Raw genomic sequence first — 17227 nt, 5'->3', positions numbered from 1 at the left:
AGATATCTTTTTGAAATAGTGATTTTGTTTCCTTTGGATAAATACCCAGAAGTGGAATTCCTGGATCATATGGTGGTTCTATTATTAGTTTTTTGAGGAATCTCCATACTGTTTTCCATAGTGGCTGCAACCAATTTACATTCCCACCAACAGTGCATGAGTATTTCTTTTTCTCCACATCCTTGCTAACACTTGCTATTTGTAGTCTTTTTGATGATAGCCATTCTGACAGGTGTGAGGTGATGTCTCATTGTGGTTTTGATTTGCATTTCTCTAATGATTAGTGATATTGAGCACATTTTCATGTACCTGTTGGCCATCTACAAGTCTTTTGTGGAAGAAAAAGTCTATTCAGTCCCTCTGCCCATTTTTTAATTGAATAGGTTTTTTGTTTTGTATTCCTTTTGGGTTTTTTTTTTTTTTTTTGCTATTGAGTAGTATGAGTTCTTTACATATTTTGGATATTAACTCCTTATCAGATATATGATTGATAATTATTTTCTCGCATTCTGTAGGTTGCTGTTTCATTTTGTTGATGGTTTCCTTTGCTGTGCAGAAGCTTTTTAGTTTGATGTTTATTTATTTTTGCTTTTGTTGCCTGTTTTTGGTGTCAAATCCAAAAAATCATTGCCAAGACTGATGTCAAAAGCTTACTCCCTATGTTTTCTTCTAAGAGTTTTATGATTTCAGGTCTTACATTAAAATCTTTAACCTATTTTGTGAATGGTATAAGATAGGGACCTGGTTTCATTCTTTTGAATGTGGCTGTCCAATTTTCCCAGCACACTTTACTGAAGAGACTATTCTTTTCCCATTGTATACTTTGGCTCATTTGTCATAAATTAATTGACTATATATTCTTTGGTTTATTTATGAGCTCACTATTCTATTCCATTAATCTATGTGTCCATTTATATGCCAATACCATACTGTTTTTGATTATTATAGCTTTGTAATACTGTTTAAAATCAGAAAATGTGATATCTCCAGCCTTGTTCTTCTTCCTCAGGACTGCTTTGGCTATCTGGGGTTTTTGGTGATTCCATACAAATTTTAGAATTGTTTGCTTGATTTCTATGAAAACATGCCATTGGAATTTTGATAGGGATTGCATTGAATCTGTAGATTGCTTTGATAGTGTGGAAATTTTTACAATATTAATACTTCCAATGTGTGAGCATGGAATATCTTTCCATTTATTTGTGTTTTCTTCCATTTCTTTCATCAGTGTCTTATATCTACAGTATAAAGGTCTTTCACCTCCTTGGTTAAATTTATTTCTGAGTATTTTGTTGTTTTGATGAAACTGAAAATGGGATTGTTTTCTTAATTCCTTTGCCAGATAATTCATTATTAGTTATAGAAGAAACACAATAGATATTTTTATATTGATTTTGTATCCTGCAAATTTACTGAATTTGTTTATTAGTTCTAACAGCTATTTGATAACATTTTTAGGGTTTTTTAATATATAAGATCATGTGATCTGCAAATAAATGCAGTTTTATTTCTTCCTTTCCTATTTTGATGCCTTTTATTTCTTTTTCTTGCCTAATTACTCTGGATAGGACTTTCAATACTATGTTGAATAAAAGTGGAGACAGTGGACATCCTTGTCTGGTTCCTGATCTTAGAGGAAAAGCATGTCATCATTGAGTATGATGTGAGCTGTGGGCTTGTCATATATGGCCTTTATTATGTTGGAGTATGTTCCCTCTATACCCAGTTTGTTGAAAGTTTTAATCATAAATGGATGCTGAATTTTGTCAAATGCTTCTTGTGTATCTGTCAAAATGAAAACATGATTTTTCTCTTTTATTCTGTTAATGTGGTGTATCACATTGATTGATTTGTGGATATTGAACCATCCTTGTATCCCTGGAATAAACCCCACTTGATCATGGTGTATGAGCCTTTTAATGTTTTGTTGAATTCAGTTTGCTAATATTTTGTTGATTGAAACCATTTTTTGTATAACAGCTTTATTGAGATAATTCATACCATACAATTCATCCATTTAAAGTGTACAATTCAATTGAAATCCTTCTTTATATATAATATATTGTGGACTTTTTTTCCATCTCAAATATTATAATTCTACAGCATCACTTTAATGTTGGCATGGCATTTCTGTATATCTCTGTATCATTGTCTAAATAATTTCCTATCTTTTTCCACATGAAAGTTGTTTCCACTCTTTTTATTATCATAAAAATACTTTGACAAGCATTCTTAGAGCTAAGTCTTTGTTGATATTCCTAAATTCTGGGTTTCTAGGACAAAATATATACACAGTTTAAAGGTTTAATACATATCACCAAAGTCTTCTCAAACAAGTTGCAACAGTGAATGTATACTCCCACAAGTATATGAAGATATTCCACCACTACATTTTGATTCTTCTTTAACTTTACCTTCATAGGGTTCTCATCTGAGTAGAGGGTACAAGAAGGTTGTAACCAATTTCAGGTTCATCAAACACCAATATGCACCATAGTGGTTAGTCTGGTCAAAAGAAAGCATTAGTTCCTTGAGGGAACCAAATATCCACAGAAAAATTACATTGCAAAAAAGCATTGGGAAGATCTGGAGTATAGGATGTAGCCATGCATAGGCAGATCCAGGGGAAGTTTGGACGCAGGTCACCTTCTGTGACCTGTGATTGGGAAGGAGGAGGGATGTTAAAGGCAAGAACAGGGGTCTGGAATCCTTGAACCATCTACTGATAATTTTGCTAGGGCTAGCCTTGGAGTTATGGAGTCTTGCTGATACTATCTTGGTAGCCTCCTGGCCACTTTTAGGGAATAGATTTCAGCTGATGAGAAAGTGGAATGCTTTTCTTCTACTGGATGGGTATTCAGCAAGCTGTTTTTATTTTCATTTAGACCTCTCATAGACTTGGAAATTCCACCTAAGAGAAAAAGTCAGTATCAGCCTCAATTAGACCAAAAAACTCTCATTCAATACATTTGTTTTCGAAGACATTCAAAGCCTGCCGAACCATGGTATAAAGAAACTACGTACCAAAGAGACTATTCTTTGCCATTTTACAAGATGGGTAAGTCAGATCAAGTGTTCTTACTCTCTGAGAGCAAAACCTTGCCTGGGCCACAGATGAGCATCTCCCATGGGCTTGCCGTCTCAGGGAGTATGTCTGGGACCAGTCACGTTGGGGGGGTAGGGGGATGGGTGTGTGTCTGGGTGCAGGAAGAAGGATTTAGAGAGCTGCCCCTAGACTGCTTCCTCCTTTCCTCCTCCCCTAGCTCCTTGTACAGAAGACTTTAAGACTGAAAATTCATAAATGTCCTCGGTAGGAAGCAAACTTGAGTCGGACCACTCCTCAGAGCACTTTATCACTTGACAAATTTGTTATTGTGCCTAAACATATTGTTAGAGGAATTTTCCCCCCTCATTCTCCTATTTTAAATGGATTTCTGGCAATTATTTGATAACTGGAGGTGTGTTTCAAAAATTCTAAATTCCCTATGTAGTATTTCTCCATGCTGCAGCCTGTGTGAGAGTACTGAGGGGCCGAGGCCCCCCACAGATATGACCCTGGGGGGTACACATGGACATGAACTGAAACATTACCTGTATTTCTGTAGTCATTGACACTTTGGATTTTAGTCACGGAATGGATTCCTTCGTTGACAGACTTTCTAAATGAGTAAACCCCAATATTTCTGAGGCTCTTACACTGTGGCAGGCACATATTTTGTCCTTCTAACAGCTCTCTGAGGTAAATGCTATTATTTCTTGGTCACTGTAAACAGTGACCAAGTTGCAGAGACAGTTAATTAACTAGCCCCAAATCACAGTACCTAGAAGAAGCAGAATTCAGCCCCAGGCCAAGCTCTGTGCTGAACCTTTAAGCTATATTGTCTCTGTCACAGCTGAGCATCACTTGTACTACTATTTATTCAACAGTTTTCTTTAAAGTGAGCCACTTTTTATCTTAAAATTAAAAATGAGAAAACTAGTAGAAGGATGGTGGGGAGGAATGCGATGAGGAATGGGAAGAATCTGCCCTCCTTCTTGTCGCCTCTGAGAAAAGAGCTGCAGCCCGGATGGGATGCCAGAGCAGGGCTGGGACTCAGGTCCTGAGGGGACAGCAAATGACAGCAATCGGAAAGAGTGGGAACCCAGCAGGACCAGGCAGATCTTGGGGAGTTGAGCCAGGCATAGGGGTGGTAATGGATGAAGCTGGGATTGGGGCCAGAGATTGACTGGAGGAGTATGGGATAAGGGCAAACCTGGCTTCTGGGAGGTGAGAGAAGGTTGGAGCCTGAGAAGAGAGTGAGCTGAGGGAATGGGGAGGAGGGTGAGAGCTGAGATTAAGTCATTTGGAGGAGGAGGTACAGGGTGGTAGGCGTTAGGGTCCCGCAGGCAGGGGACCTTAGGAGGGTTATGTTGTTGGGGTTTTTTTCACATATTTATTGGAGTATAATTGCTTTAAAATGTTCTGTTAGTTTCTGCTGTATAACAAAGTGAATCAGCTATATGTATACCTATATTCCCATATCTCCTCGCTCTTGTAAGAAGGTTATGTTAAAGGGAGTCATCCGTGGGGTGGGGGGCACTGCCGGGGCTGAGGAGGGCTTGGAAAGAAGGGATCGTCCGGAAGTGTTAGTGGGGCTCCTGTCCCTGCAGGACGGCCGAAGCAGTTTCTTGAGACTGAGTGTGAAATCTGTTTCCTTTGTATGAGGGACTCTAGGTGGCCTCTAGTTTCCAAAGTGATAGTAAACACTTATTTACAATTCCTCTGCTATGTGGAAGTCTTGTTAGACAGACACAAAAGGTTTCTCCCTTGCTTATTTTAGAAGACAATTCCTAATTCTTTCCAAACCTATAGAACAAGGTTAACGTCTAGCAAAGAAAATACCTGGGCTAGGTGCCATGGGAGGAGGTAAAAGTCCAGACTATGAGCTCAGCATCAGGGAGCTCACAAGCTAACTGGGAAGATGAGGCAACAGTCAACCTATCAGAGAGTGATTAAGTACCAAGTAGAGGAGCAGGAGTTGAAAGATGAGGTCACTGGGGCCTGGAACAGCCAGGAAAGCAGCATGCAGTAGTGGAGAACTAAGCTCGGTCTTGACAGATAAGATGTGCATGGGAAAGAAGAAACAGGGCGACATACCAGAGGCAGCGGATGAGAAGAAGTTTGGGAGGTTTGTGAGCTCTGGGAGAGCAGGGGGGAATCCAGCTATGAGGACCTGGCTGACTGGGCAAGGCAGAACGAAGAAGTGGGAAGGAAAGTGTGGACAGTCAGAGGGGGCGAGAATGCCTGGAACTGAAGAGGAGCTGCAGGAGTCTGGAAAGTTGAATTTGGACAATCAGAGCCATTGTAGGATCAGAGTCCAGGAAGTGACCCAGTCAGCTTCAGAGGATGTTAGTCTGTCAGGCTGCTTAGGATGGGTGGGAGAAGACACAGCTGGCAGGTGAGAAGAGCAGCTGGGAGGCCATGGCAGAACCGCGGGATGGAGTAGTGAGAGGCAGTGAACAGAATCCAGGCCTTGGAGGGCTACAGGCCTCGCACATTCTAGCTGCGTGGTGTTGGGCAAGACACTTGACTTTTCTGAACCTTTTTGTGTCTGTAAAATAGAGACTCAAGTCTACGTTTTAGGTTACTTGCTAGAATTGAAAATATCTGTCATGTGCCCAAAACTGTGCTAAGTGATTTACTCATACATGTGTCACACTCAGGGCTGCAGTGAGTTGTATTGCCCCCATGAAGTAGGTATTGTCATTAACCTCATTTAGCAGAAGAGGAAACGGAGGCTTAGAGACTTAGAAACCTACTCAAGCAAGCAACTGGTAAGTCATCAGTCTAGGTCATGTCTGGAGATGTCGCACTCCCAGACCTTGCTCTTAAAGTGAACTGAGGAAGTTTCATGGGAAATGGGAAGAAGACTCATATGGCAAAGCATCAGGAGAGAGAAACGACAGTACTGGTAGAGAATTCACAGGAAAGAAATTAAAGCTAATTGCATAGCCTCCCACTTCTACTGCAGGATTGTTGGTGCCTCTGATAGAAATAATGGTTTTAGGCAGAAGAAGTGTCAAGTTGGGATCTGTATACAATTGAAAATATGGTACTGGAAAGTGTAGGCTAGGCAACACAAGAAGACAGAATTGGCTAGTGCCCTACTTAGTGAGGTTTGAAGCCTGACTAATTCAAGAGAAAATTTATGTTGAAATATTCATTGCTCCATTCATTGACTCATTGATTGTGTGTATGTTAGTTATCTATTGTGCAGTAACAAATCATTCCAAAACTTAGTGACTTAAAACATCAATGATGATGCTTTTTATCTCTCATGGTTTTGGTGGGTTAGGACTTGAGAACTGCTCAGGTGGGCAGTTCTGACTCAGAGTCTTTCTCAAGGTAACATTCAGTGTCAGTGAGTGCTTCATCCTCTGAAGGCTCAGCTGGGGCCGGAGCACCCACCCTCAAGGTGGCTCACTCACATAGTTGTCAGGTATGACTACTCACAGGGCTGTGACATGCTGGTTGGGGACTGAGACCTCAATGCCTTTCCAGGTGGGCCTTTCCAGGCTGAGCATCCTGATGGCATGGCAGTTAGCTTCCCCTAGAATGAGTAATCTGAGATAAAGTTGGGAACTGCAATGCCTTTTATGGCTTAGGTTCAAAAGTCACACAACACTCAGCCCTGAAGCAGTGTGGGAGGAGAGGACCCAAGGCACAGATACCAGGGGGTGACAATCATTGGGGTCCATCTTGGAAGCTGGCAATCATAAGATGATTCAGTCATTGATTGAGCACCCAGTGCAAAGTAGACACTGTGCTGTCTGCTGGGGGTACAGTGACCGGGATAGACAAGACATCTGCTTTCATGGAGCTGACATTCTGGTGGGGGATATGGAGCATGACCAAGTACATATTTTTTTAAATTTTAGATTGTAGTAGTGCTATAAGGGAAGTAAACAGAGTGATGAGTATAGCCAGGGGAGGTTACTTTTAATAGTGCAGTCAGGGAAAGCCTCTATGCAGTTTTCGCTGAGCCCTGGAAAATAAGAAAAAACCATGTAAAGAGCATTTCAGGAAAAAGGAATAGTAAGTGCTGAAGCCTGAAAGCTGGAAAGGGCTTGGCATGTTTGAGGAACAGAAAGGAGGCCAGTGTAGTTTGGTGGGTAGTCAGTGAGGGTGAGAGTGGTAAGATGTTTGGATTCTATTCTAAGAACAATGGAAAGACTTGGAATAATTTTGAACAGAGGAGTGGCATATCATTTGTATTTTAAAAATATCAGTCTGCCTGCCATTAGGACACTGTTTGGAGAGGAACAAGAGGGAGGGCTTGCAGACCAGTGAGGAAACTGTTTAGTAGTTGAGACCAGAGGTGATGGTGGTTCGAACCAGCAGGGAAGATGAAAAGGAATAAATGGGTTTCAGAGACATTTTGGAGCTGATATCAGTTGAACTCACTGATAGATTTGATGTCAAGCACATTTTCATTCATTCATACATATTCCTTCAGTAACTAATTTGAGAGCCTAACTATATCCCAATCAGTGTGCAAGGTTTCATCAACACCATGTGAAACAGAAATAGACACAAAGTTTCTACATTCAAGGAGCTTCGGTGGGGAACCAGCACAGAAATAAGCATAAAATTTCACCCGTCATAAATCCTATGAAGCAGAATTTATGTGGTGCTACAGGAGCATATAACAGTCCAGAGAAATGATAAGTTGAGAGCTGAAAGATGAGCTAAAAGTTAACTAGGCAAGGAAGAGGGAAAGAGCTTCACAGAGAGTGCAGCATATGCAAAGGCACTGTGGTAAGAGCATGACATGTTTGAAGAACTAAAAAAAAAAAATGTGTGTTGGAGGCCAGAAGTCAAGAAGGATATGGCTAAAGAGATGGCAAGATCAGAACAAGGAGGGCTTTACAGGCCATTTTCAGGTTTGGGGCCTCTAGCCTGAGATTAATGGGAAACTTTTGAAAAGTTTTAAAGAGGGTGGAGGTGACACGATTAAAATTGCATTTTGAAAAGATTACTCCAACTGTGGGGAAGAAAAAGGGGGCGGGATGGGGAGTAGAGTGGGGCAAAGATTGAATACAAAGGGTCAGGAGGCAATTGCAGGGGTTAGGCTGACGGTTTTTAACCTCAGCTACATCACTTTTAAAAATCCAGATGCCCAGGATATACCCAATACCAATTAAGTCAGAATCTCCTGGTGGGAGGGAGAAGGTCCCAGGCATCAATAATTTATAAAACTTCCAGATAATTCCATTGTACAGCCAAGTTAGGAACCAGTGCTTTAGGCAACTGATGATGGGAGGTACTGATACCGACCAGGGTTCTTGGCCTTCCCCAATCAGTAGAAATTGACTAGAGACCAGACAAGAAATTCAGGCAAGGCTTTATTGGGGTTCCTGTGCTGGCCGGCCACAGGAGGGACCAAAAACAAGTAACACATTCCCTTGCTGGTTCCCCAGCGGGGTGCGTGAGCTGGTTCCTTATATGGGGTGAGGGTAGGGGTGTGTCCAAGGGGGCTGGAGGGGTGGCTTAGGTGTTTTTCCCACCCCTTTGGTGGTGGTGTGTGCAGGGGGCATGTGCAATACCCTGCTTTTGCGCTCGGCTCTTCAGAAGTGGCAGTTGGATTTTTTTTTTATCTCTTTGTATCTTGTTGTCCATAATTTGCCCCAACTGTGCCTGCACGCAGTTGTTTTTAGTCCCTTATAGTTCCTTTGTATTTTGTTGCTTGAGGAGAAGTTCGTCCAGGTGCAAGCACTGCAGCAAAGGGTCCTGGGTTCCAGCCTGTCTCACTTGCCCCTGAGAGACTCTACACACTTATTCTTTTTTTTTTAAAATAAATTTATTTATTTTATTTATTTATTTTTGGCTGCACTGGGTCTTCATCGCTGGGCGCGGGCTTTCTCTAGCTGCAGCAAGCAGGGGCTACTCTTCATGGCGGTGGGCGGGCTTCTCATTGTGGTGGCTTCTCTTGTTGCAGAGCACAGGCTCTAGGCGGGGGATTCAGTAGTTGTGGCTCACGGGATCTAGATCACAGGCTCAGTAGTTGTGGCTCACGGGCTTCAGTAGTTGTGGCGCACGGGCTTCAGTAGTTGTGGCGCACGGGCTTAGTTGCTCCACGGCATGTGGGATCTTCCCTGACCAGGGCTCAAACCCATGTCCCCTGTACTGGCAGGCAGATGCTTAACCACTGCACCACCAGGGAAGCCCTACACCTTTATTCTTAAGGGGTAAGGGGCTGAAGTTCTCTTCTTCTGAAATTTCTTCCTGCTGGACAGGGGCCACAGACCCTAGCCTACCCTAGAGGTGTATGAGTCCCTTGCTGACTGTCCCAAGGACCTGTAGGGACCTGGGCCACTCTCTGCTGGAATGGTTTGAATTCCTTGAGCCATCATGAGACTTACTTCAAACTGTTGAAGACACAAATTTAACCAAGACAAGGCCAAGAAGACACAAATTTAACCAACCAAGGCCTAGAAGACACAAATTTAACCAAAAGGTTAAACAAACCAGGGCTAAAAAGGAGAAGAACAACAATAGCCATTAAAGGGTTTAGAAAGGAAAGGAACCACGTTAACTTTGGGAGGGTTTCCTTAACTGTTGACCACACAGGGGAGGCTACGTCATCCCTGCCAAGAAGCCATTCTGTTTGGGCGTATATTTTGTTAACCTCAGGGTTAAAGTTAAACATGTTGCTCTATTTTTAGAATGGAAGCTCTGAACCTGTTGGTCCCAGGTCTCCTTCTTGAACCAAAAATTCTTAGTCACAGGCTTACAACAGCAGGGAAGACAACGGAGTACTAGATAAAATATAGCATAAATCAGTATGACTGAAAAGAAAAGGGTTATGAGAAAATGAAAAACTCCTGCCAGAAAGTTTTTTATACCTTGTGGAATCCGAGAGAACAAACTACATAAGCAGTTTTCAATTTCCCCGCCCATATTGAATAGAAAGAGTTGGTGATTAATTGCTGAACCCAGGTGGCTTATTGTCAAATTTTCTCAATGTTGGTTTCTACCTGGGAAGAGGTGTTGACATATGTGCAAAACAAGAAGTATTGGCAATTGCACACACCCCTCTTTGTTCTGCCAATAGATGATCGAGGGCTAATCAGTTGTCAAGTACCACCTTGGGCAGGGACTCTAGATCCCTCCCCAGATGGAGAGAATCAGGTAGTCCTTTAATAATTTTCCACTGCTCAGAAAGGGGTACGAGCAGTTTCTGATGTGTGTGCCACCAGCCATCTGTTCCCTTAGTTCTCCCTTTGTCTCGTGCCCTGGTCTCCTTAGAAGTTGAGTAACTAGGTATGACGTTAGAAGGGGTAAGGGATGGGATTAAAGCCATTTCTTTTCTGGGCATCAGGGCTGTTTCTATGCCTCCCAATCTGCCCTGTTGTTCCCTTGCGTAATTTGAGATTTTTCCTGTTGGTGCCCGCAGCAGTGAATGACTGCTACTAGTTTTGGTTTTGAGCTGCTTCTATGAGATGTAAAATCTCAGCTCCATATTTCACAGGGGAGTGTTTTGCATTTAAAAGTCCTCTTCTTTCCAGATAGCTGCCTAGACATGTAAAACAAGGAAGGCATATTTTGAGTCTGTATATATGTTTATAATTTTTCCTTCCCCTAAGGTTAAGGACCAAGTTAGCTCTATTACCTCAGCCCTCTGGGCTGAAGTGTTTGTTAGGTGGCAAAGGTTTTGCTTCTGTAACGCTACAAGCACTCACAATAGCATACCCTGTCCTACTGTAAATCATGCTTTCTCAGGGTTTTCTATGGCCTGGATTGTTAGATCAGGCCTACAGGCATAAGCCAGGTCAAGGGTCTTAAGGCAGGAATGTGTTAGTTCTGGGCTTTCTGCGGGCATCGGTGTAGCCGGGTTGAGGGTGTGGCAACTTTTGAGAGTTAGCTCTGGGGAGTCAAGGAGTAAAGCCTGGTACTTAGTAAGGCGGCCTCCAGTTAGCCAATGGTGGCCTTTAATCTCCAGAGTCCCTTGTGCTTGATGAGGGGTCTGGACTTCCAGCGGCTGTCCAAAGGTAAGCTTGCTAGCTTCTTCCACTAATAAAGCAGTGGCAGCTACCACCCAGAGGCAGCCAGGCCAACCTCGGGCCACGGAATCTAGTTGCTTGGAAACATAGCCTATAGGCTGAGGAGCTTCTCCTAGCTTTTGTACAAGGAGCCCCCAGAGCTGTCCCCTGCTTTTCAGCTATGTACAAGGTAAATGGCTTTTTTAAATTAGGGAGACTCAGAGCAGGATCTCTGGTGAGGGCCAGATATTATTGATATTAATAATACCAAATAATATTTGATATTATTAAAAGCCTTTTCTTGTTTCCCCCTTCCAAAGTAATGGTTCTGTATCTGGCCTTTAGTGGCTTCATATAGAGGCTTAGCCATTAGCCCAAATCCTGGAATCCAAATTCTGCAAAATCCTGCCATGCCTAAGAAAGTACAAAGATTTTTTTTGTCTTTGGGGCACTTAGGCCTGATATAGCTTGTTTTCTATCTGGAGATAACTGTTTACTTCCAGGGTTTATAATATATCCCAGATATTTAACTTGTTGTGGTTTTGAAATTTGTGCCTTTTTCTGGGATATCCTGTAACCCCAGGCCCCAAGGAAATTAAGGACGTCTATGGTATTCTGATCTGAGGCCTCCATGGTGAAAATCATGGTTGCATATTAATATATGATCCACATACTGTAGAATAGCCTCTTCTTTTAGGTGTATTTCCCTTAGTTCTTTTCCTAGGGCCTGGGTGAACAATGGTGGACTGTCCCAAAACCCCTGAGGCAATACTGTCCAGGTATATTGTTGCATTTGGCCCAAGTGAGGGTTAGTCCACTTGAAGGCAAACAGATCCTGTAATGAGGGATGAATTGGGATGCAAAAGAAGGCATCCTTGAGGTCAAGCACAGTAAACCATTTGGCATCTCCAGGTTTCTGGACTATGTATTGTAAGGATTGTCTACAAGGGGATGTATAGGGACCACTGTATCATTTACTGCTCTAAGGTCTTATACCATTCAATATTCCCCATTTGGCTTAACAACTGGTAGAAGAGGGGTTCTGCATGGAGGCTGACAGAGCACTAAGAGGCCATGTTTTAAGAATTTATTTATGACGGGTTGCAAACCCTTTTTTTTTTTTTTTTTTTTTTTTTTTTACTTTTGGGTTTTATTTATTTATTTATTTATGGCTGTGTTGGGTCTTCGTTTCTGTGCGAGGGCTTTCTCTAGTTGCGGCAAGTGGGGGCCACTCTTCATCGCGGTGCACGGGCCTCTCATTATCGCGGCCTGTCTTGTTGCGGAGCACAGGCTCCAGACGTGCAGGCTCAGTAATTGTGGCTCACGGGCCCACTTGCTCCGCGGCATGTGGGATCTTCCCAGACCAGGGCTCGAACCCGTGTCCCCTTCATTGGCAGGCAGATTCTCAACCACTGCGCCACCAGGGAAGCCCGCAAACCCTTTTTTGCTTCCAACTTTATGTGATACTTTCTCTTGCTAGGATGAGCGACTTCTGGCTTAAGACTAATTTTTATAGGTTGGGCATTTATAGCCTTCCCAGGGATTCCTTTGTCCCAGACTGCAGGGTTTAGTGTAGAATATGGCTGGGAATAGACCCTTGTTCTTCCAGCTGATTTGTCTTAGAGTCAAGAAAAGGGGCTGCTTGGGGTCTCCTAATTGTAATATGGCTCCAAGGGAGGCCAGAAAGTCTCTCCCATGTAGTGGGGTAGGACACTCAGGCACAACTGAAAAGCTGTGTGAGATCAAACGCTGTTCACATTGGCAAGTGAGAGGCCCAGAAAAGTAATGGGTGTGAGGCTTTCTGTCAACACCAGTCACTGTACAGCTTTTAGAGGAGAGAAGCCCAGTGTGAGAGATCAGGACAGAGTAAGTGTCTCCCGTATCAATTAAAAAATTGATTTTCTTACCTGCCATGTTAAGGACCACCAGGGCTCCTCAAAGGAGATAGACATCTTGTGAAGGGGAGCTGCCAGAATCCCCGGGTCACCTCAGTCATCCAGCATGGCCGTATTGAAGTGGGAGTCCCCCCTTCGCCTTTGGGATGGGGGAAAGTCTCACTTCCAATAACCTATTTGTTTGCAGACTGCGCATGGACCAGGGGGCTTTTTTTTGGCACTTTTGGGCCCAGTGGTCAGTTGACTTACATTTGAAGTGTTCCCCCTTGTGGGATGGATGGTTAAACTTCCTTGGCCCCCTTAGGTTGCCTTGAGGTTACATGGCATGAGAGACAGCAACAGCTATCAGTTTAGCATGAGCCCTGGCCTGCCTGTTTTCACCTTGGGTTCTCTCTTCTTCCTCAGCTTGATCTCGATTATTAAGTACCCCAAAGGCCACCTCTAGGAGTTGGGGCATAGGGGTTTGTGGGCCTAATTGTAACTTCTGGAGTTTCCGCCTAATATCAGGAGTGTACTGGCTGATAAAATGTTGTCCCAGCAGGGATTGACCCTTGGGAATGGACAGCTCAATATTAGTAAATTTTCCAAAAGCCTCCACAAGCAGTCCCTGAAAGAGGGCTGGATTTTCTTTTTCTTCTTGGGTCACTCTTTTAACCTTTTCATAGTTAACTGGCTTTTTTGATACACTTTCTCATCCCTTCTAATACCCATTGGATCATGTGATTTCTGGCTTCTGTTCCCTCCCAGGAATTATCATGCCAATGGGGCTCCTGATTTGGGGCTGCGTCTCCTCCCATAACAAAAAGTTCGTGTTGGTCCCCGGCAAGCTGGTCAGTGCGCCCCTGGGCTGCTGCCCAAATTCTCTGTTTCTCCTCAGGGGTACAGCAAGTAGATAGGACTATCTGGACATCCTTCCAAGTTAAATCAAAGGCCAGAGTTAGGGCCTGAAACCCTTCAGCAAACTTTGACTAGGGTCTTCAGAAAATCAGCCAGTCTCTGTTTGCATTGGGCTAAGTCAGTTAAAGAGAGGGCACGTGTACTCTGATTGTCCCTTCACCTATTGCCATTTCCCTAAGAGGGCATATTTTTCCTGATCCTGGGTGCTAGGAAGTTGCACTGTGAGTTAGCTCAGAGGGACAAGTCTCTCCTTTCTGGGGTAATGGAGGGTATAAAGGGACATAGGGAGGTGGAGTTTGGGATTTGTCAGAGGGATCTGGAGAAGTAGGTGCCTCTGGGGGAGTAGGTGGCTCTGGAGAGGTAGGTGGCTCCGGAGAAGCAGTGGAGACTTGGTTTCCCCCCTGAGAACTGGGGAGGATTAGAAGGGGATCATCTAAAATGTTGGGAGTGTTTTCTGATTCCCCAGGCTTTTGATTACAGGAGCCACATAGAGCGGGGTTTTGGTAAAGGACCATGAAGGCTTGAACATAGGGAACCTCAGTCCATTTTCCCACCCTGCAACAGTAAAGATCCAATTGCAAGATGATATTGTAATTTAGAGACCTATTTTCAGGCCATTTTTATCCATCCCCCCAACTTATATAAAGGCCAGGCAGTGTTACAGTAAAGTGTAAGTTTTCCCCTTTTCAGCCCATCTAGTTTTAAAAAATTTCCAATTTTTAAGAATACATTCCAGAGGTGTTTCTTCTGGCTTAGAAGAGGATCCTTCCATGTTGCGTAACCTGCAACCAAGAAAGAGCGCTCCTAGATATGAAGTCTGGTGTCCTGGAGACATTTTATCAGGAGGCCTTTGTCAGAAGGGGGTCGGAGTGTCTTCCAAATTCCCTTCTTACCTAATGGGATTTTGAGCGTCCTCTACTTTCCCATCAATTCCTAACCAGGCGTCTCTGGTCGACCCAGTCCCTCATGCAAGGGGTCAGTGCCAGCGCATTGCCAGGGCTCTCCTTGAGGGGATCTGTTATCTCTAAAGCTTATGTCCTATAACAAGTTTCCCTAGGTTGGGGTGTATTCCTCAAGAATGAGCATCTATAAAGCCTAGGATGTGGGCTGCTTGGAAGTGGCCAGCCCAATAAGTAGTCTGTAACAAGGTCTGGGCTGCCAAGGCCTGGAGTGAAGGGGGTCCTAGGGGTGCAAAAAGGAACTCCTGGAGGAATTGGAGTTGGGCGTAATGAAAAATGCCACAGGAGTCAGGACCTGAGGGCCTAGAGGTGGGAGTATTCCCAAAGGGGATTTCTGAACATAGAGTAAGGTGAGAGACTAGACAGCAGAAGAACCCAAAACCCTTTCCCCTATCTGTTTGGTGGTTACGATAAAACTGGGGAGAGCCTGATGATTCCACTTGACACAGGCAACAGTGAGTTTGGACAATGTTTCCCATGTAATTTAACATACCAAATGAACCCAACTAGTTTAGGATCTCTCTTTGGGTTGCTCCAAGGGCCCTTTGAAGCACCCCAAAGTTAGCTGGAGGTCAAAAGAACTTGATATTTGGGAAGTCTGTCAAAAATTTCAAAAAGTTTTAAAACACCCAATCAGATAGAATCATAGGTCACCATGAAAAAATTATTCCTTGAGCTAAGGTGAAAGAAAAGATTGCAAAAGTAAATACAGATCACTTAAAGGCACAGAAACTCACACAATCTGTTATCAAAAGCAGCATTCCAGGAAAACTTTGCTCTCTTATGAGAGAGAGAAACCAAATCCAGTCTTGCATCTGTCTACTCTTAATAAAATCCATTTACCTAATTGAATTTAGTCCAACCTTAGAAAATCCTGACCACATACAATATTCTCTTCTCAGTGTTCCTTTTCCACAAACCTTCTGCAAATTTCTATAGACATATTTTGTCCCTTATTTTTTCCCATTCAGAAACAACCAGCTCTAGGACAAAATCACCCTTTTTTTCCTTTCAACAAAGTATATTTCCATTCCTCATACCTTCTTTTCTGAAAACACACATCCTTCTTTCCTTAAGCCACCATGAACTGTCTTTTACATTAGCATTCTATAGATTGGTAGAGAATATCTCAAGGTGGCATCAAACATCTTTAGTTTCTCTCTCACAAGAAGACAAAAGTAGGTAAATTTAGACATGTTTAGCAATTAATGTTCCAAAATTTTATCTTATCTGAAATGGCCTGGATATTCAATGAATTCTTAACATTTAACTTAATTTTGTTTCAAGTTACCAAAATTTGGAGAGACTATTTTAGATGGACATTACCAAAACATAATTATTCCTATAGAGTTTAACAAAAAGCTCTTATCTCAGTTACATTTACTTAAAAGTTTAATCATATCGGGTTATTTTCCCTGTTGATAAATTTCATAACAGAAACAATATGCATTTATTGACTTTCAATAACCCTAGGTACAATGAAAGTATTGTACTTAATGTTGATGTCTCTAAAGACAGGTCTGTATTAATTAAAACCACAAGCTTAAGCTAGCTCTAATGCCAAATATTAATTCAATATTAAATATTTCCCAGATCACACGAACCTGAAATGTATTCTAGTGAGCTTCTTTTATATTTCTGAGAATGTATATAAGCACTCAATTTCTTTTAAGCAAATTAAATACAGCTCATTTACAAGTTAATTTTTACATAAAGACAGACAGAACCAGAGATCTCACAGTTTTTCTGCTTGAATTTAAAATGCCTCTTTTTTTTTTTTTCCTCAGTCTGGAGAACTACAGATGGATCAGGTAGTTCCTGAGAGCCCAGGCAGAATAGTTACATTGCAAAGGCAGAAGAGAGATGCAAGCTCCTCTCCTTTTTTTTTTTTTTTTCTCTTTAAAATCCCACTAAGTAACCCAAGGCTGGAGTCTCAGGCCATGTGGCCAGTTTGTATTTTGAGGTTTAAGTGCTCCACCATGCCCACAATGTCGGCAGAGACTTGCAGGAGCAGTTGGACGGACAAAACTACATAAAACAAAGATACCAATGACAAAAATTTAAAGACACAAACAAGAAGTTTTCAGGATAAAGGGGACGGGAGTGCAGGTATAAGAATCAAGGGAGAGGTAAAGGGAGGAGGGACAGAAAAGACTGAAAAAGAGAAAGAGGCAGCAGGAAAACAAAGGCAAGAATACTGGGACAACAGGACTTGCAGCCACTACATGATATGAGGTTTAAACCTCTATCACTCTCATAAATTCCCGTCAGGGAGAGCCTGCTGGACCAGGATCTGCATGGTGTGAGGCGAGCCTCTCCCACCTCTCTGCTTGTCACCTGACAAGGTGAGCCGTTGCCGGCCAGAGGGAGCAGGTCTCACAAGCTGGGAGGAGTGATGCTGTAGCTGCCCGATGTCCACTCTCTCGGAAGGATAGGCCAGAGAATTAGGAGAGG

The 17227-nt window shown here is 42.8% G+C and overlaps 1 protein-coding gene across 1 annotated transcript in view; it reads left to right on the top strand.

Annotated features, from left to right (window-relative positions):
- Positions 1-17227, top strand: part of SPMIP3 (sperm microtubule inner protein 3) — a 36034-nt gene that overhangs the window by 15214 nt on the left and 3593 nt on the right. The window contains exon 3 of the mRNA XM_007182444.2: positions 2886-3058. Coding sequence (XP_007182506.1) covers positions 2886-3058 — 173 coding nt within the window. The remainder of the gene's footprint in view (positions 1-2885; positions 3059-17227) is intronic.

This window comes from Balaenoptera acutorostrata, chromosome 1 (assembly GCF_949987535.1).
Source record: "Balaenoptera acutorostrata chromosome 1, mBalAcu1.1, whole genome shotgun sequence".
Lineage (NCBI taxonomy): Eukaryota > Metazoa > Chordata > Mammalia > Artiodactyla > Balaenopteridae > Balaenoptera > Balaenoptera acutorostrata.
This window is presented reverse-complemented; position numbering and strand designations above follow the sequence as displayed.